Consider the following 17,911-nt stretch of genomic DNA (forward strand, 5'->3'; position numbering starts at 1 on the left):
CAAAAATGCAAAGACATGAAAAGTTCCCCCCACCTGAATAAAATTCCTTTTAGATGAAATTCACTCCACTGAGTGACCAGATGCTAGAACATTATCTGTTGATTACTTTAAACTGAACAAATAACTGTTCTTAAAAACAAAAACACAGAACTTACTTATATCTTCAATGACCACAGTGTTATCCATTGAAACATAAACAGCTAATGAATTCCATTCATCAAATAAAGCAAGTTTCCTGAAAACATGAGGAAATGATTAGTCTCTTAGTTATGTTATACGAGTTGTAAACATAATATAAAATCTAGAGGCAATGACAAGCCAGAGGCACAGCTCACAGAAAATAATTTTTTTTTCAACTCTGCACTAGGAAAAATGGGATTTTTGACTTACCGTAAAATCCATTTCTCTGATGTTCATTGACAGACACAGCTTCAGATATTCATAACCATTTCCGTTAATACTGCCTCCTACAGGAGTAGGACACTAGGCAGAAAAAAAGTCTATCTACGCCCATGGGCAGTCCCAGGGGGTATACTCCCTCTCTCTGCTTTAGGCACTTTTGTTACAAGCAGTGTCAGAAGAATTACAACACCACAGAGGGGCGGGTGCTGTGTCGGTCAATGAACATCAGAGAAATGGATTTTACGGTAGTCAAAAATCCCATTTTCTCTTTCGTTCATTGATGGACACCGCTTAGATCTTCATAATTGTTGGGACGTCCCAAAGCAGTGTTAAACATGAGGGGTGGGAACAGCAGAAAAATTCCCAAGGCTAATAGTGGCAACAGGAGCTCAACCAAAACAACTGGAGCCCACCTGAAAAAATACACCCTCGAAGAGGTTCAGGTCCTCTCAACAGCAGCCTGCAAAACCTTGCAGCCAAAAGAAGCATCCGCAGATGCCAACACATTCACTTTATAAAATTTTGTGAAAGTGGACGCCTTGAAAACCTGTGTCACTGACGCCTGATGACAGAAAAGCCAAGGAGGCACTAAGCGCCTGAGTAGAGTGCGCCTTAACAGGGAAAGGAGCTGATCCTTGATGGAATAGGCCTGAATCACTTTCTGTCTGATCCATCTGGAAATAGTTGCAGAGGAAGCATACAACCTTTTAAAAGGCCCATCCGTGAGCACAAAGAGAGAGTCTGACTTCCTGAAAGACTCAGTAGCTGCCAGGTACACCCTAATTGCCCGGACCACATCCAAAGCAAGGCAATTTCCTTCAGATGTTTAGGTCTGGGAAACAGGGAAGGCAACACAATGTCTTCATTCAAATGAAAATCAGAGACAACCTTTGGAAGGAACGACAGGCAGGGACGAAGAACCACCTTAACTCTGTGAATCACCAGGTAAGGTGAACAACAGGATATTGCCGCCAGTTCCGACACCCTACGCGCAGAGGTGATAGCTATCAAACAGGCCAACTTCTGGGACAGTGTAAGCAGTGGAATCTCCCAAAGATTCTCAAAGGGAGGCTTCTGGAGGGCCGAAAGCATCACATTGAGGTCCCAAGGTGGAGTTTGGTACCTTTACGTGGGTTGATGCATGGCACTATGTGTTGTATATGATTGCCACTTCCTTTTAAGATTGTAAACATGGGCTGCTAATTCGGGTGCCAGGGGTGTCTTATTCTGTCGATCACTGTATGCAGGATGTTAATTTCTTTTTGTTTGCTATCTGCATGATGTGGGCGTGTCTGCTCTGGACTCTGTATTGTTTTTTTGCACTAAAGTTTAATAAAGTTCTTCTTGATAAAAAAAATAAATAAAAAATTAGAGGTCCCAAGGTGGCAATGGAGCCCGCACTGGAGGAACCAAATGTCGGACACCCTGAAGAAAGGCCGGGAGTGTGTGCCCTAAGGTTGTTGAAAGAAGACGCCGAAAGCCGACACCAGGCCAGTTTCTGTTCAACCCCCCCCCCCCCCGTGAAAAAAAGATCAAGATCAGAGCCACCGAAAAAGGAGCGTTGATGAACCCCAAGAGACTCACATCACACAATGTACGTCTTCCACGTATGACGGTAGATCCTCCAAGAAGTAGATTTCCTATCCTTTAACAGTGTAGGAATAACCGACGCAGATAAACCTCTATCCTTCAACACCTGGTGTTCAACAGCCAAGCCGTCAAAGCCAGCGACTGTAAAGAAAGATGAAAGATCGGTCCTTGGGACAGAAAATCCTCTCGAGAGGAGGCTTCCAAGGGACGTCGGACACCAGCCGCACTAGATCAGCATACCAAGCCCGGCAAGGCCAGTGCGGGGCCACTAAGATGACAAGAATCCCTTCTGCCTCAATCCTGCGTGGAATCTTGGAAGAAGCTTGAGAGGAGGGAAGGCGTAAATCAGACGATACTGACCCCACGGAGCCACCAGCGTGTCTGTGGCATCCGCCAGAGGATCCCGTGACCGAGCTACAAACCTCTGCATCTTTTTGTTGAGCTGAGACACCAACAGATCCACCTCGGGGGTGCCCCACCAAAGACACAACTGAGGAAACAACTCTGAATGAACGGACCATTCCCTCTGGTTCAATGCCTGCCGACTGAGGTAATCCACCTGCCATTTTTCCACCCCGGCAAAGAGTACGGTGAAGAGGGCTGGAATGAATCGTTCTGCCCACCTTAGAATGCCGGCTACCTGCAGAGCCACCAAGACAATTCTTGTGCCCCCTTGGTGATTGGCATAAGCCACAGGCCGTGGCATTGTCCAATTGAATGCGCACTGGACAACCCTGAAGACATTCCATCCAATGCTCCAGACACAGTCTGATTGCTCGGAGTTCCAAGTCATTGATCTGTAGTCTGGACTCTTCTAGCATCCAGATCGCCTGAGCAGTATACATACCGAGGACGCCTCCCCAGCTGGACAGGCTGGCATCCATGGTGACCACTGTCCAATACAAGGGGAGGAAGGATTTGCCCAGTCGAAGCGCTGGAGAACGAAGCCACCATATCAGGGACTCCTTCGCTCCCCGACGAGTCTTGTACCATTTGGTCAGAATCTCTCTTTGCAGGGACCTCGCATGGAACTGTGCAAAAACGGAATGGCCTTGAAGTTAGACACCTTTATGCCCAGCACCTGCATGCAAGTCCGGAGGGATGACCATCTGATGGACAGCAGGAGACGAATTGCTGCCTTGCATAGTCCAGCTTTGTGGACGGAACCAGGGCAGACTTGTGAAAATTCAGAATCCAGCTGAACTCCCACAGAGTTCGGATTGTGCTCTCCAGGTTTTCCACCAGAGCAGAAAGACTCCGCAGAAGGAGATCGTCCAAGTAGCCCAGTACCGCAATCCCCCATTGGCGTAGCAAAGCTAGAACCGTGGCTAACACTTTTGTGAAGACCCGAGGAGCAGAGGTGAGACCAAAGGGTAACGCCACAAACGGATAATGCTCCTCTCCCACAGCAAAGCGGAGGAAGCGCTGGTGACTGGCACATATTGTAATGCGAAGGTGAGCATCTTTGATGTCGAAAGAAGGTGAGAAGGTGAGCATCTTTGATGTCGAAAGAGGCGAGGAAATCCCCCTAATGCAGCGATGCCACCACCATGCAAATGGACTCCATTCTGAACTTCTGCACCCGCACAAAGCAGTTCAGCGCCTTGTGGTCCAGGATTGGACCACTTTGTCTTCCTTCCTGGGAACTGTAAACAGGCTTGGGTAAAAACCCTGAAAACGTTCCGAAGTTTGAACCGGACAATCACCCCTTGATGCAACAGGTCTTTTACCGCCCCAAACAGACCCTGTAAGCGGTCCGGGGACAGGCGCAAGTGAGACGGAAAGAACCTTGCCGGGGGACAAGAGCAAAACTCGATCTTGTAGCCGGACCGAGCGACTTTGTGGTCCCACTTCTCTTGCACCAGGGAATTCCACGGGTCTGGAAACCAGCGAAGACGCCCCCCCACCCCCGATTCAGGTGGGGGTCGCACCTTCATGCTGAAGGAGCCTTGTACACGGGTCTGGAGAAGCCTGCTCTCGGCTTGCCAGACCAGGTTTATTTGGATCCTCCAGAGGAGGCCTTGAAAGGCTTCAAGCCCTTGTCAGTCGACCCTCAGGGGCAAAAAAACTTCTTATGAGCTTAAAAGGAAGGTCCACATCTACGACTAGGTTCCTTTCCCTTAGTACCCTGCGGAAGAAAGGCACTCTTCCCCCCTGTGAGACCTTTTATGATGTCATCCAGGGTAGCTCCAAACAGGCGACCTTCTTGAAAGGGAAGATCAGTCAAGTCCACAGGCCAGCATTTGAGCCAAAAGACTGAAGGACCACTGCCAAAACAGAGAGCCGAGCCACTAGGGGAGCCGCATCCAAAGAGGCATCGCAGATAAACTGCAGCCCCTGGACCAGCTGGCTTGCTTGATAGCTCAGCAAAGGCAGGGGGGAGCTGTTCTCCCTCCAGGTCACGACGTTAAAGCTTAGCCCACTCGGTCAGAGTTTGCGACATCAGGACAATGGTGAATACTGGCCTCAGTGCCGAACCAGGCAGAGTGTACATATTGCGGGCCACAGCCTCCGCCTTCCTGTTAGCCAGATCCTTAAAGGCCGGGAACTCTTCAAACAGAAACATGGTTGCCTTGTTCAATCTGGAAAAGGCGGGCCACCGCTGGTGGAACAGTCCACTTCTCATAGGGGTAATGCCTAGTAAAGCGCTTAGCGACTCCACTGGGACGCTTTGGTTGTCCCCACTCTTTAGCGACAATTCTGTGAAAATAGGCAGGGAAAGGAAACACCTTTGCAGCTCTGGATGGTTTGCGAGTGCCAAAGGGAACCTACAACTCCGTTGCAGCTGCATCCTCCATCTTTAAGGTCTCACGCACCGATACAATCAGTGCTTCCACCAGTGCCTTTTCGTGCGCAGTTGCAGACCTGGAGGAATCATCTTTACTATCAGAGGATTCCGGGCACATGGTTGCAGACCCGGGAGGGTAACCCTCAGTCAAATCAGATTCAGGATCTGATGAGACAGATGAGTCAGGGGAAGGCGGGGGGCGCTTTTTGTTAGCCCATTGCCCGAAGACCCCCACCACCCGGGACACAAAGGACTCCAGGACCGCCGTCAGTGCATCGATGGATGGTTGGGACCCGGAGGGCCCCACAGCCTCAGAGAGGGGATCAGGTGGGGAGATGCGCTCCAAAGACTCCATGATTCACTGGGGGGGGGGGCGACACTACAAAAAGTGTAACACACTGCACAGTGCAACCCCCACTGCACTGGCAGCACCATCTGGTCGCCAGGCGCAAGCACCAAGCAATCCTCAGCAGAGGGGGAGAGAACCTCACCATACTCACCATCCAGCAGAAACAGGCACCTGCAGCCACCAGGATATTCTGAACTCCGCGTGCGGCAATCAGGAAGTGAAAGGAACCAGGAGTTAGAACCAGGGGATGAGGAGGGGCTCCCACCGCTGAAATCACCAACCACAGGGCTCCACTGTCGTGGCTGCCTTGATTTTCAATGGAAAACACTGCAAAATGGCCGCCAGCCTACACAAACATGGCCAACATGTATAGAAACACACAGGCTACCAGAAAATAGCAGCACCACAAGGCTTACAGGGACCCAGGAGGGAACCCAGGCCTCAAAAGGACAGACCCAGGCAGGACGGGGGGCCCTGGCAGGAGCCCCCACCAGGTACAACCCCTCCCCGCACAGTCGATCGTCCGGGCGCCCGCGGCGCACCCCCCCCCCCCCCCCATCGCCAGCATAACGCCCTGCCCCCTCCCCAGGAGGTGGACCAGACCACCCAAACAGCCCCAAAATATGTGGAGGGGGAGGGGGGTAGGATGTGGGACAGATGACAAGAGGGTTGCCTGACAGGAAGGAGGGGAACCCGGTGGTCCAACCATCCCAAAGAGGGGCCCATGTCCAGCCCAAAACCCTCCAGGGGGAGAGAAGGGACAGCTACTCGCCATACCAGGAACCAAGTGGGCACCGCTATAGACAAAACCCCTCTCCATCAAAATGGGGGGCTGTCAGCAAGAAGGACTGCTGTGACTCGGGTCAAGACCCGGTCATATGCGACCTCGCAAGGCATTTAACTCACAGACCAGCCCCCGTTCAGTGGGGCTATGTCACTGCCGACTTAGTGTGGAGCTGAGGTCTGCGCACGCTCCCTGGCCAGACTGGGGTGACCACTGGATCTAGATTATCCAGTCCGGCAGTTGATTATAAATCTCACAGGAAAAAAAACAAGAGAAAAATTTCCATCTAAAAAGAAAAAATTGCCAGGACCAAAGATCCTAGCAAGGAACTAGATCCTTACCCCTGACTAGGCAGAAAGAAACTAAGTGCCTATAGCAGAGAGAGGGAGTATACCCCCATGGGCATAGCCAAACTTTTTTTCTTCCTAGCGTCCTACTCCTGTAGGGGGCAGTATAACCCAACAGTTATGAAGATTTGAAGCAGTGTCTGTCAACGAACAAAAGAGGAATGGTGATTGAAGTTGGGTTGGTTGATAGCAGCAACTATTTTTACATAGTCTTTTATACAGGAGACTCAGAAGGCCCATTCATTGGATTAATATGCAGCTGTGTTAGTCTACGCCGTGCAACAATAACTTGCATGATCTTGTAGTGGAACTTCATTTTATCTAAAACGATACGAACTGAAAACACTACTTTGCCCATTCATCCATGTCTCCAGTATGCAGAACCCCCCCCCCCCCCCTAACATTTCTAGTTCTGGCCATCTTGAGTAAGGGGGGATTATTCTTGTAGCATTTACTTTCTGGAATCCATCTGCCCTTAGCTCAAGCATGCAATAGGAGGATGTGCTTAACTGAGAAAACCCCTCCTCCAGATGAAATAAAAATATGCCCATGAAGACTCCAGGGATGTAGGACATTATTTTGGCCTAGGCCAAAAACTGTAGAAGTGTGAAAAAAGTTTAAAACAAGTGAATATTTACTAGGGCTAGGCAGCATGAGGATTAAATTGGGAAAGTTTCTCTTTAATTGGTCCTTTCACATCTCTGTCTTTGACCTGTGTTCATGTGAAATGCGTAATTTTAGTATGCACACGTATGCAGGTTCAGTGCTTCCGGACCATTTTCAGGGTGTCATTTTAGCTGTCCACATACTATTACTACAGTGCATCAGGAAACTATTCACAGTGCTTTACTTTTTCCACATTTTGTTGTTACAGTCTTATTCCAAAAGATTAAATTCATTATTTTCTTCAAAATTCTACAAACAATACCCCATAATGACAACGTGTAAGAAGTTTGTTTGAAATCCTTGCAAATTTAATAAAAATAAAAAACGTAAAAAAATCACATGTACACAAGTATTCACAGCCTTTGCCACGACACTCAAAATTGAGCTCAGGTGCATCCTGTTTACACTGATCAGCCAAGTTGTAGAAACATCTTAAAGGATGGAGTCCAACTGTGGTAAATTCAGTTGATTGGACATTATTTGGAAAGGTACACACCGGTCTATATAAGGACCCACAGTTAACAGTGCATGTCAGAGCACAAACCAAGCCATGAAGTACAAGGAATTGTCTGTAGAACCCATGAGACAGGACTGTTTGGATGCACAGATCTGAGGAAGGGTACAGAAAAATTTCTGCAGCATTGAAGGTCCCAATGAGCACAGTGGTCTTCATCATCCATGAATGAATGGAAAAAGTTTGGAACCACCAGGACTCTTCCTAGAGCATGCCGCCCGGCCAAACTGAGCATTTGGGGTAGAAGGGCCTTAGTCAGGGAGGTGATCAAGAACCCGGTGATAACTTTGACAGAGCTCCAGCGTTTCTCTGTGGAGAGAGGAGAATCTTCCTGAAGAACAACCATCTCTGCAGCACTCCCAATCAGGCCTGTACGGTAAAGTGGCCAGACGGAAACCTCCTCAATGAAAGCACATGGCAGCCCACCTGGCGTTGCCAAAAGGCACCTGAAGGACTCTCAGACCATGAGAAACAAAATTCTCTGGTCTGATAAAACAAAGATTGAACTCTTTGGTCTGAATGGCAAGTGTCATGTCTGGAGGAAACCAGGCACCGCTTATCACCTAGCCAATACCATCCCTACAGTGAAGCATGGTGGTGGCAGCATCATGCTGTGGGGATGTTTTTCAGAAGCAGGAACTGGGAGACTAAATCAGGATTGAGGGAAAGATGAATGCAGCAATGTACAGAGACATCCTTGATAAAAACCTGCTCCAGAGCACTCTGGACCTTAGACTGGGGTGAAGGTTCATCTTACAACAGGACAACGACCCTAAGCACACAGCCAAGATAACAAAGAAGTGGCTACGGGACAACTCTGTGAATGTTGTTGAGTGGCCCAGCCAGAGCCAAGACTTGAACCTAAATGAACATCTCTGGAGAGATCTGAAAATGGCTGTGCACCGACGCTCCCTATCCAATCTAATGGAGCCTGAGAGGTCCTGCAAAGAAGAATGGGAGAAACTGCCTAGAAATAGGTGTGCCAAGGTTGTACCATCATGCTCTAAAAGACTTGAGGCTGTAATTAGTGCCAAAGGTGGTTCAATAAATATTGAGCAAAGGCTGTGAATACTTATGTACATGTGATTTTTTTCATTTTTTATTTTTAATAAATTTGCAAAGATTTCAAACACACTTCTTTTAGGATGCCATTACGGGGTATTGTTTGTAGAATTTTGAGGAAAATAATAATTTTAATAAATTTCGTAATAAAGCTGTAACATAACAAAATGTGGAAAAAGTGAAGCGCTGTGAATACTGTCTGGATGCACGGTGTATATATATATATATATATATATGAAACCTATCTGGCTACTAACTAATACACTGTTTCACTTTCTCCATCAGCTCATCCCCCACAGCCATTACCTTTTGTATCAATTGACCCTCCCTTTTAGATTTTAAGCTCTAACGAGCAGGGACCTCTGATTCCTCTTGTTCCAAATTGTATTTTAACTGTAATGTCTGCCTTCATTTTGTTAAGTGCTGTGCAAACTGTTGGCGCTATATAAATCCTGTATAATAATAATATTAATATAAACAATACATTGTTGTTTGATAATGTGCAAAACCTACATGAGTAAGCATTCCCTTTCTCCATGTTTTCTTCAATACAGGTTCTCCCTCCCCAAATAGACACGCACTGCTAAACTCTACCCCCCCCCCCCCCCCATACATAGAAACTCACTGCTTGCTCACCACCCCCAAAACAGACAAGCACTGCTCACTTCTTCCCCCCAATACACAGCCCACCTCTTCCTCCCCTATACATAGATACACGCCACTCACCTTTCCCCCCCCCCCCCAATGAAATGATACGCACTGCTCATCTCTCCCTGCCCCATACATATAGATGCATACTGCTCACCTCTCCCCCCCCCCCCCAAAACGTATACACACGCTGCTCACCTCTCCCTCCCAAAACATAGACCCACACTGCTCACTTCTCCCCCCGCCCCCCCCCCAAATAAATAGAGACACATACCGCTTACCTCTCCCTACCCGATTCATAACCCCTTATTGCTCACCTTTCCCCCAAAACACGGCCCCACAATGCTCACCTCAACCCCCCCCCCCCAATAAAAGGATAAAAACTGCTCACCCCCCCCCTCCAATACATAGAAGCACACTGCTCGCTCGCCCCCCCCCCCGAAACAGACATGCACTGCTCAATCCCCCCCCCCCCCAATACACAGCCCCTCAATGCTCACCTTTCTCCCCCCCAATAAAAAGATACAATACATAGATGCACACTGCTCACCTCTACCCCCATTACATAGGCCAACACTGCTCACCTCTCCCTCCCTTACACAGACACATGCTGCTCACCTCAAATCCCCCCCCCCCCCATAAAAGAATACACACATCTCACCTCTCCCAACCCAATACATAAATACACACACTGCTCACCTCTCCAACCAATACATAGCCCCACACTGCTCACATTTCCCTCCCCTACACATAGACACATGCTGCTCATCTCTCCCCTCCCCCAATAAAGGATACACTGCTCACCTCTCTCCCCCAAATAAATATACAAGCACCGCTCACCTCTTCCTACCCAATAAATAGATATTCATTGCTCACCTCCCCCCCCCCAATACATAATCTGACAATGCTCACCCCCCCCCCCCCCACCCTTCCAATGCATAGATACACATTGCTCACCTTTCCCGCCAATACATAGATCCACACTGCTCATCTCTCTTCCCTAAATAACTAAACAAGCACTGCTCACCCCTTCCTACCTGATACATAGACTTGCATTGCTCACCTCTCCCCCCAATACATAGACGTCCACAGACACACTGTTCACCTCGTCCTGCCCGATACACAGACACACACTGCTCACCTTTCCCACCGCCCCAATACCTAGACACTTACTACTCACCTCCTCCCCAATATATAAAAACACACACAACTTATCAATCCCCCCCCCAATACATAAACACACACTGTTCACCGCACTCTCCCTGCTCAACTCTCCCTACCACTAGACATTTTCTTGTTTGTACACATTTCATACATAAGCCCACACATTGTTTTGTTACAAGTAGACAATACTCTACTGTAAATAAATGATACAATACTTACTTTAAGACCTGAGCCACTGTATTTGGTCCATACCATTCACCTATAGACTTCCCTTCTCCTACGCCCATCTGTGCTGATTTGTCACCCAGGAACAAACAGAAATAAAGAATAATGATTGATGTGAAAATACAACATACAAACATATTAATTCTGCAGCACAATGTGGTTTATTGAACTGAAGTAAAGCAATATAGCATACAAAGAGTTGACATCTAACAACAATGGTACACACAAAAACTTTAGCGCCAGAATGTTTAATTACATGCAACACCTAAAACATATTTTTATTTTTACTTTTTACTAACATGCCCTGTGGAGATATCTACTACACAAAAGGCTCTGTAATTAAAATACAAACATGTGTCCATTAGTTTAGGTTCAAAACTGCATCAGAAAATTAGGGTTGCTTTCTCACAAACTGCTGCTGGCCAAAGCAGGCATTTCTCATTTCTTCCAATTTGTGGAAATCAGCCTACTGTCCAACATCACTTAACAAGCAAACAAGCTATCACATAATGTGATGTGTCCAGATTTCACAATGCAGGCTTTAGGGAAATATGTGATGTTCTCAATCAATATGCGGTAACCAGCCAGGCTGACATCAAATTTGATTTCCATGTTTGGTCTTTACACTGGGAATCTCATTTACGATTTTTTTCTGGAAAAGAGTGGTCTTGGTCTGATGTGTGTACAGCATCTGTATTCAGTCTTCTCTTCTTAAAGCATGGTAAGATGAAGGGAAGAGACTCCTAAAGGTGGGTACAGATGGATCCACATTTGGCTGTTTCAGCAGGGACTGGCGGAATTTTAATCTGTGAGTGACCCTCCCTGTTCAACAGAAGTCAATCATTAAGCCTCGTACACACGCGTCGAAAATCGGCAGGGAATTTTCGGCCAACGTCCGATCTGCCGATTTTCGTCTGGTTAGTATGATGCTTCCGACAACCGACTCCGACTTTTCGGCCTAAAAAAAAATCTGGTGTGCAGGCTATAAAATTTTTGTCCGCCGTCAAAAACACGTCCGATTTTTGTGCAGTCAGTACAGATTTCGACAGAGAAAAATCTAATGAGCAAGACTGGGCATGCTCAGAGAAGAAAGAACACAAAGAAAGCAAACAAACACATGACATCACTTCTGAAGTAAAATTTTGTCGGGCGAGAAAATTCGTGTGCAGTCTAGGCGCATTCCAACCAACAAAACACCACTCTGGACAAAAGACAGACGATCGGTCGGCCGATAATCGTTGCGTGTGTACTAGGCTTTAGATCGTCTTCTGTCGAAAGGCTAAGCTGGAAAACTTTAATTGATCAGCAGCTGCTGATCAGTGTACTCTAACAGCAAAGGATTCCATCAGTATACAATGTATCAGTGGGAAGGATTCCTCCATTCACCTCTATATGTTTTTTTTTATTTTGATCAGCCCACTGGCTGAACGAAAAAAACCTAACCATGTATACCCACCTTTACTGACTGAGGTGTTACATACACCCATTTGTCTACATGTGTAAATAGTATACACTGTATACGTATATATGTACAGTTTGACAATTTTTCTCTGCTCTGGTTTTATTATGAAGGGCAGTGTTTTGCTCATCTGATGTGTAACGCACTTTTTCATATTTCGTAATAAAATCATGACCTTTTAAATGATGTGTATTTCTGTTGATAGTAGCTATATCAGGCGACAGAAAGTGGATTTAGCTCTTTGTATATACCATTTCTATACCATTACATGTGTAGCTGCAGACAGATAGCCTTGTCAAGGGAATAAAAGATCTGTCCCTCCTTGTAGGAGTTTTCAGTACATTTCATGCTCTGTAACTGTTACAACATTAACTGGAGAACATGTCCCATTAAAGGACAGAATCCTTCTTACACAAAAAAAGGAAATGACTGAAGACAGTTCACTGACCCAACTCACAGAACTGCAAAGCAGGAATTAGAAACTGTATATATTTTATGAGCAAATATGGCTGCTCCCATGCCCCCAAATAATCATAAGGTATACATAGAAACAAAACTGGTTACATATTGTTTTTTGAGGTTTATGTTATTGTTTGTCTTACCAAATATTTGGAGATCACAGTGTCAAAAGTGCTTAAACTACCATGCTGCATTTAGTCTGGTCAATATTAAAGGGTTACTAAACCCAGGATCCATGCATTCACTATATCTGGTCTCCCACAGTACACAGAACATGGAAATGCAAAAGTTTTAGTAAATATAAACGGCTAAATACCTTTTCTCATCAGCAGTATATAGCAGTCTTGTGACATCTATCAGTGTTTGGTTAAAGCTTGCAGGAGGAGTTTTCATTTTGCTCTGACTGTGCTATCAGGCTGCAGGACCCCTGAACCTCTGTCTGGACAGTGTTGACTGGTCCTGTGCTAATCACATGCACTCTCCCAAGAAAAGAAAACAAAACTCTCTAGCAGTACACACCAAACTGAGCATGTGCAGCTTGTCCCCAGCCTCTGTTCTATCAGCAGATAGATTGGGGACTGTGGAAGAATGGGAGGAGCAAAGAAGACAGGATCAAACAGCCTTATTACACAATGCAGAGGATTAACCCCTTACGTTTCACAGAGAGTATAATAAGCCTGCTTTACTGCATATACAGATTTATTTTACTGTTGTGGGTTTAGTAACACTTTAAATCAGGTTCCAATTAAAAGCATAGAACTGCTCTTACCCATCTGGTGAATGGAGTAACAGCTATTTTTCCTGTCTAGAAAACACTGTAGGATCTGGTAATATTCTTCTGGCTGTTTTTTATGTTTCTCCCATTGCCATTCTGAAATAGTTTAAAAACAAAATGTTAAAATCTTTAATGCAGATAACAACAAAGTCAGCTAAAGTCTGGGAGTTTAAAACTTTTCGGCAATTAAATTATTCATAGAAAAACACATGTGTGACATCCCCTAGATGTAAGCTGCCTTTGATTCTTAAACGGCATCTATATTTCAGGGTAGTTAGTTAGGCTACATTTCATACATTAATCATTACTGAAACATTTCATACATCAATCATTACTGAAAACTATGATGACCTCCGCTTCGGTCAGTGGCTCTTGAACAGAAAGAAGCCAAAATGCTCTCTTGTAAGCTCAGTTCTGAATTTAAGCTGAACATCTCAGTTTGCAATTGCGTGGAGAAGAGCATCTATGTGTGGAATTCTGTGGTCTATTGAGGTCCCTGCTGTTTCATTAATAGGCACCTGTCAAATCTATAGAGAAGCATAGGAGGCTGCTACGTACTATGTAAGAGCTAGACATGGATGCATAGCTCTTTATACATTGCACAGGCTCCTAAAGTGGTAGTAAAGCCTACCTTGTTTACCCACCTACAGGTTAGCACCGTTTAGGAGATATTTACTATAGTAGCAGTGGTGGGGCCACATTCACACTGCGCTCTCAATAGATGAAATGCCATCCACTGAGAGAGCCGTGCGGCAGCTGTGACTCCCACAGGCGTGTACAGGAGTGACATCATCAAGGGCTCCACCAGTCAAACAGCCGAAGCCTGCAAACACAATAGGAAGACCGGGTGAAGATGGAAGCCCTGTCAGCAGTGACAGCACACCGCTGGAGGGCTTCATTCTATGTTAAGTCTTTCACAATGTGCTAGTATGCAATGCATACTAGACAATTATGCTATTTTGCACGGGAACATTTTTTTTGCAAATTTTGTTTAGGGTGGCTTACTACCGCTTTATGTTAAACATAGATAGTACGTGGCTAGCTTTAAATGAATGAAGGCTTTCTTCTTGTTTTCTGACATATTGGTGTTGATTTACTAAAAATGGAGAGTGCAAAATCTGGTGCAGTTCTGCATAGAAACCAATCAGCTTCCAGTTTTTTTTTTCTCAAAGCTTAACTGACCTGTTTGAACAAGCTGAAGTTAAAAAGTTGATTGGCTACCATGCGCAGCTGCACTAGATTTTGCACTCCAATTTTAGTAAATCAACCCCATTGTGTGTGTCACAGTTTAATATTATACAGCGTTTTTGTGTACTTATATAATTTTAATGTTATTTCTACTGATAGTATGTTTTCTATGGTGTCTTTAGCAAGTATGGAGCTTAGGAAGTTTTTTTTTTTTTTTTTTAACAACTTAGTACTATGAGGCGTTTTGGATTGCTGCATGTTAAAAATTAGCATTTGGATTGTAAAAAGTCCATATACCCATGACAATGATATTAATAAAGGGTATTTCCACAAAATATAGAATCCTCCTATCTAATCTCTTATCTGACTGGCACATTACTAAATAGAGAAAGCACCACTTTCAGAAGCCTCTCCCTAAAAAACAATGAGACCTAGTTTTTTTTCATTTTCTCAGTGGCCTTAGTGTCTCACATGCAGTTGAATTCAGCTAGTGGAATGACCAGGATCACAGGTCCTCTTCTGTTAGATGCAATACATCTTGATACCAAATATGTACGTTGTTGGTTGGACCTTTCTGCAACATGGTGTTCTGCAATCTAATCTTCTGTATACGTCTTTGTACCATTGCATGTCTGTAACAATTCTTGTCTTTTGTAGTCTTAAGATTTTTTCCATTACAAATTGTTTAAAATTGAAAACCAATGAAGCCTGCATCCTAAGCATTGCATTTCTAATAAGTCTTATCACCAAAAACACTGCAAACCTTTTATGTTACAGCTGAAAGACAACCACTGCCATTAGTAGGCGTTACTCCTGTTAAAATTTGCAATGTATGGGACCTCTCTGTACTAATACATGGAGGAGTTTTAAAGAAACACCGGATTCTTGGTTGTCTTGTAAATACGCTTTAGGAAATGAGTTGATCTGTACTGTATAAATGTATATTACAGAGCTGCTAAATGCAGTAGTCCTGTAAAAGCTTAGTGAGTATTGCAACATCCTGAACTAATGTTCTCCCTGGGACAAACTACATCAGCAGTACTCATTACACAGTGACAGCAACCATTTACCACTTGTTTTAATCTGCCCCCTCTCTGTTATCTAATGCAGCTGTAAGCTATTTGGAAAACAGTCAGGGCAAATTTCATAATTTAATTTTTGTCTTGAACATTGATTTAGTTCTGGTTTCCATCTAAAATGGGAATAATTTATTGCTGCTTTAATCTATAAGGATGTTGCTGGTCCCAGATGGGTAATGCAAGTTATATGAGACATAGAGGTTGATTTACTAAAGGCAAATATACTGTGCACTTCAAGTTCATTTGCTCTAAATCTGAGGGGAAGCTCTGAAATGAAAGGAAGCTCTGCTGATTTCTATCATCCAATCACGTACAGGTAAAAATGCTTTTTTTTTTTTTTATTTCCCTTGCATGTGATTGGGTATTCTTTGCAAAGTGAAGCTTTACCTCATTTACTAAGCTCTGGAGCAAGTTCACTTGCAGCACTCAGTACATTTGCCTTTAGTAAATAACCTCCCTAGTCTTTTAAACAAGTAATTCAACTGACAAAGTAAGGGAATGTGTTTTCACACAGTAGAAGTCACCAGTTAAAGAAGCAGGACACTAATGGTAGAATAATATACCTATGGTATATTATCAAGGAGCTACTTTTTTTCCTGTATTGCAATATATATATATATATATACACACACACACACATAGATATTTTTTTTTTGGTGGTACTTACCTCTGCCTAGATGCTGGCAAATTAAGGCTTGAGCTAGCATCATCTGTCCACATCTCAACATACAACCCCAGCCAGCATCAGAGGAAGGGCCTGTTCCACCTGGTTTTACATAAAGTGAGAATATGTTACCATTATAAGCTATAATATATATCTCTGTAAAAGAAAACAGCAGTAGTTTGTTGGGTTCACATAGGTTTTATATAATTACAATGTGAAAACAATAACATTTTTTAAAGGGTCAGTATACCTTTTCAGCAGAAAATAAGAGTGCAATAACATTGTACACCCTTCCCATCCTCACAGAATAGGAATACACATACTCCAGAGTGGGGACTGAGTAGGTTCAGCTTATGCTGGCCACACACAGCCGAAAATGGTCGTTTTAGGAAAGATCGTTCGAAAATCGGGCCGTTAGTGTGCCCGGCAAATGTTGATGGATCCATAGCGAAAACGTTTATCGTTTCTACAAAAGTTGTTATGTGTATGGTAAAATTGAAACGAAAATAATATTCTGACTCGTATTGTGCATGTTATTGAACGATCATTATGATCATGAAAACGACTATGTAAAAGGGTTTATTCTGTAAGTTAGTGGCCAATTCGCTTTCGACTGACGAATAATCGGTCAGTCTGAAACGGCCGCAATTTTGTGCGTGTATGGCCAGCATAACAGCAGTATATGATCAGAATAGGGGGATCTAACCCTTCTCCCCAGTCTAAGCAAAATTTAAAAAAGGTTTTGGATTGAGTTGGGTAAAACAAAGAAGTAATGCAAAACTTACCAATTGGAGAAAATTTCTTTCTGTACGTAAACCAAAGCCTGGAAGTAACATCTAAAAGCAAATCACTCTTCTCTGTAAATGGAGAAAGAACAGCCATTAACAGCATTAACATTTACAGCCATTAAACACAAAGAACTGTAAATCACACCATATAAAAAGTCAACTAAACTGTATCTGAGCACCACAAAAACGTATGCTTTATTTTGTTAAGAATTTGCTTTGAATAACACTACCCCCCACCACCACCCCACCCCAGCATTTATTGCCAGAGCCATATTCAGTAAAGGCGGGTGAAGCACGTAGCATCTGAAATGTATCTGCCTTTAGCTCTGGCAGGCAGGCGAGTGGGTGTGCTTAGCTGAGAAAACTCCTTCTCCCTTCCCCCAGATTAAAGGAAAAAATGCCCATGAAGACCCCTGGAATGTGTGGCATAATTTTGGCCTACACCAGAAACCAACTAAAGATTTGTAAAAACAAAAAACGTTTAACCCAAGTATAATATGCCTTCCTATCTTACCTTCCTATCCCTTACTATGGCTAGAAGCCCAAGCATTCAAAATTGTTAATATTGATTCTGAGAGTTTAGTTGCATTTTAAGTGATGCTTTCATTCACACCCATCCCTGTGGCAGTCCAGACATAAAACATTGTACTTTATACATTAGGACACAAGTGTCAAACACAAGGCCTGGGGGCCAAATCCGGCCCTCCAGGCCATTTCATGTGGTCCTCGCACATCTCTTGCAGCTGCAGCAATCCCCTTGTTTCTGCCCCCAGCTTGTCTCAGCAGTCTGCAGCAGAAAAGAGGACTGAAGTCCTCCTCCAGGTCCTGCTCTTCTCGGTGCAGGTGCGGAAAGGCTTGTCTCCACCCCCCTCCCCATCTCAGCAGTCAACAGCAAAGAGGACAGAACTCCTCCTACAGATCCTCCACCTCTGTATAGCCGCAGCACCCCCTCGTCTCCAT

The 17,911-nt window shown here is 44.6% G+C and overlaps 1 protein-coding gene across 1 annotated transcript in view; it reads right to left on the reverse strand.

The window, feature by feature from the left end:
* Window positions 1-17,911, reverse strand: part of ATG4A (autophagy related 4A cysteine peptidase) — a 53,624-nt gene that overhangs the window by 21,903 nt on the left and 13,810 nt on the right. Inside the window, exons 3-7 of the mRNA XM_082263828.1 lie at window positions 16,949-17,020; window positions 16,167-16,265; window positions 13,227-13,328; window positions 10,534-10,606; window positions 156-235 (exon numbers count right to left, since the gene is read on the reverse strand). Of these exons, the coding sequence (XP_082119954.1) occupies window positions 156-235; window positions 10,534-10,606; window positions 13,227-13,328; window positions 16,167-16,265; window positions 16,949-17,020 (426 nt within the window). The remainder of the gene's footprint in view (window positions 1-155; window positions 236-10,533; window positions 10,607-13,226; window positions 13,329-16,166; window positions 16,266-16,948; window positions 17,021-17,911) is intronic.

Source organism: Pelophylax lessonae, assembly GCF_965119305.1.
Source record: "Pelophylax lessonae genome assembly, chromosome: 7".
NCBI classification, from domain to species: domain Eukaryota; kingdom Metazoa; phylum Chordata; class Amphibia; order Anura; family Ranidae; genus Pelophylax; species Pelophylax lessonae.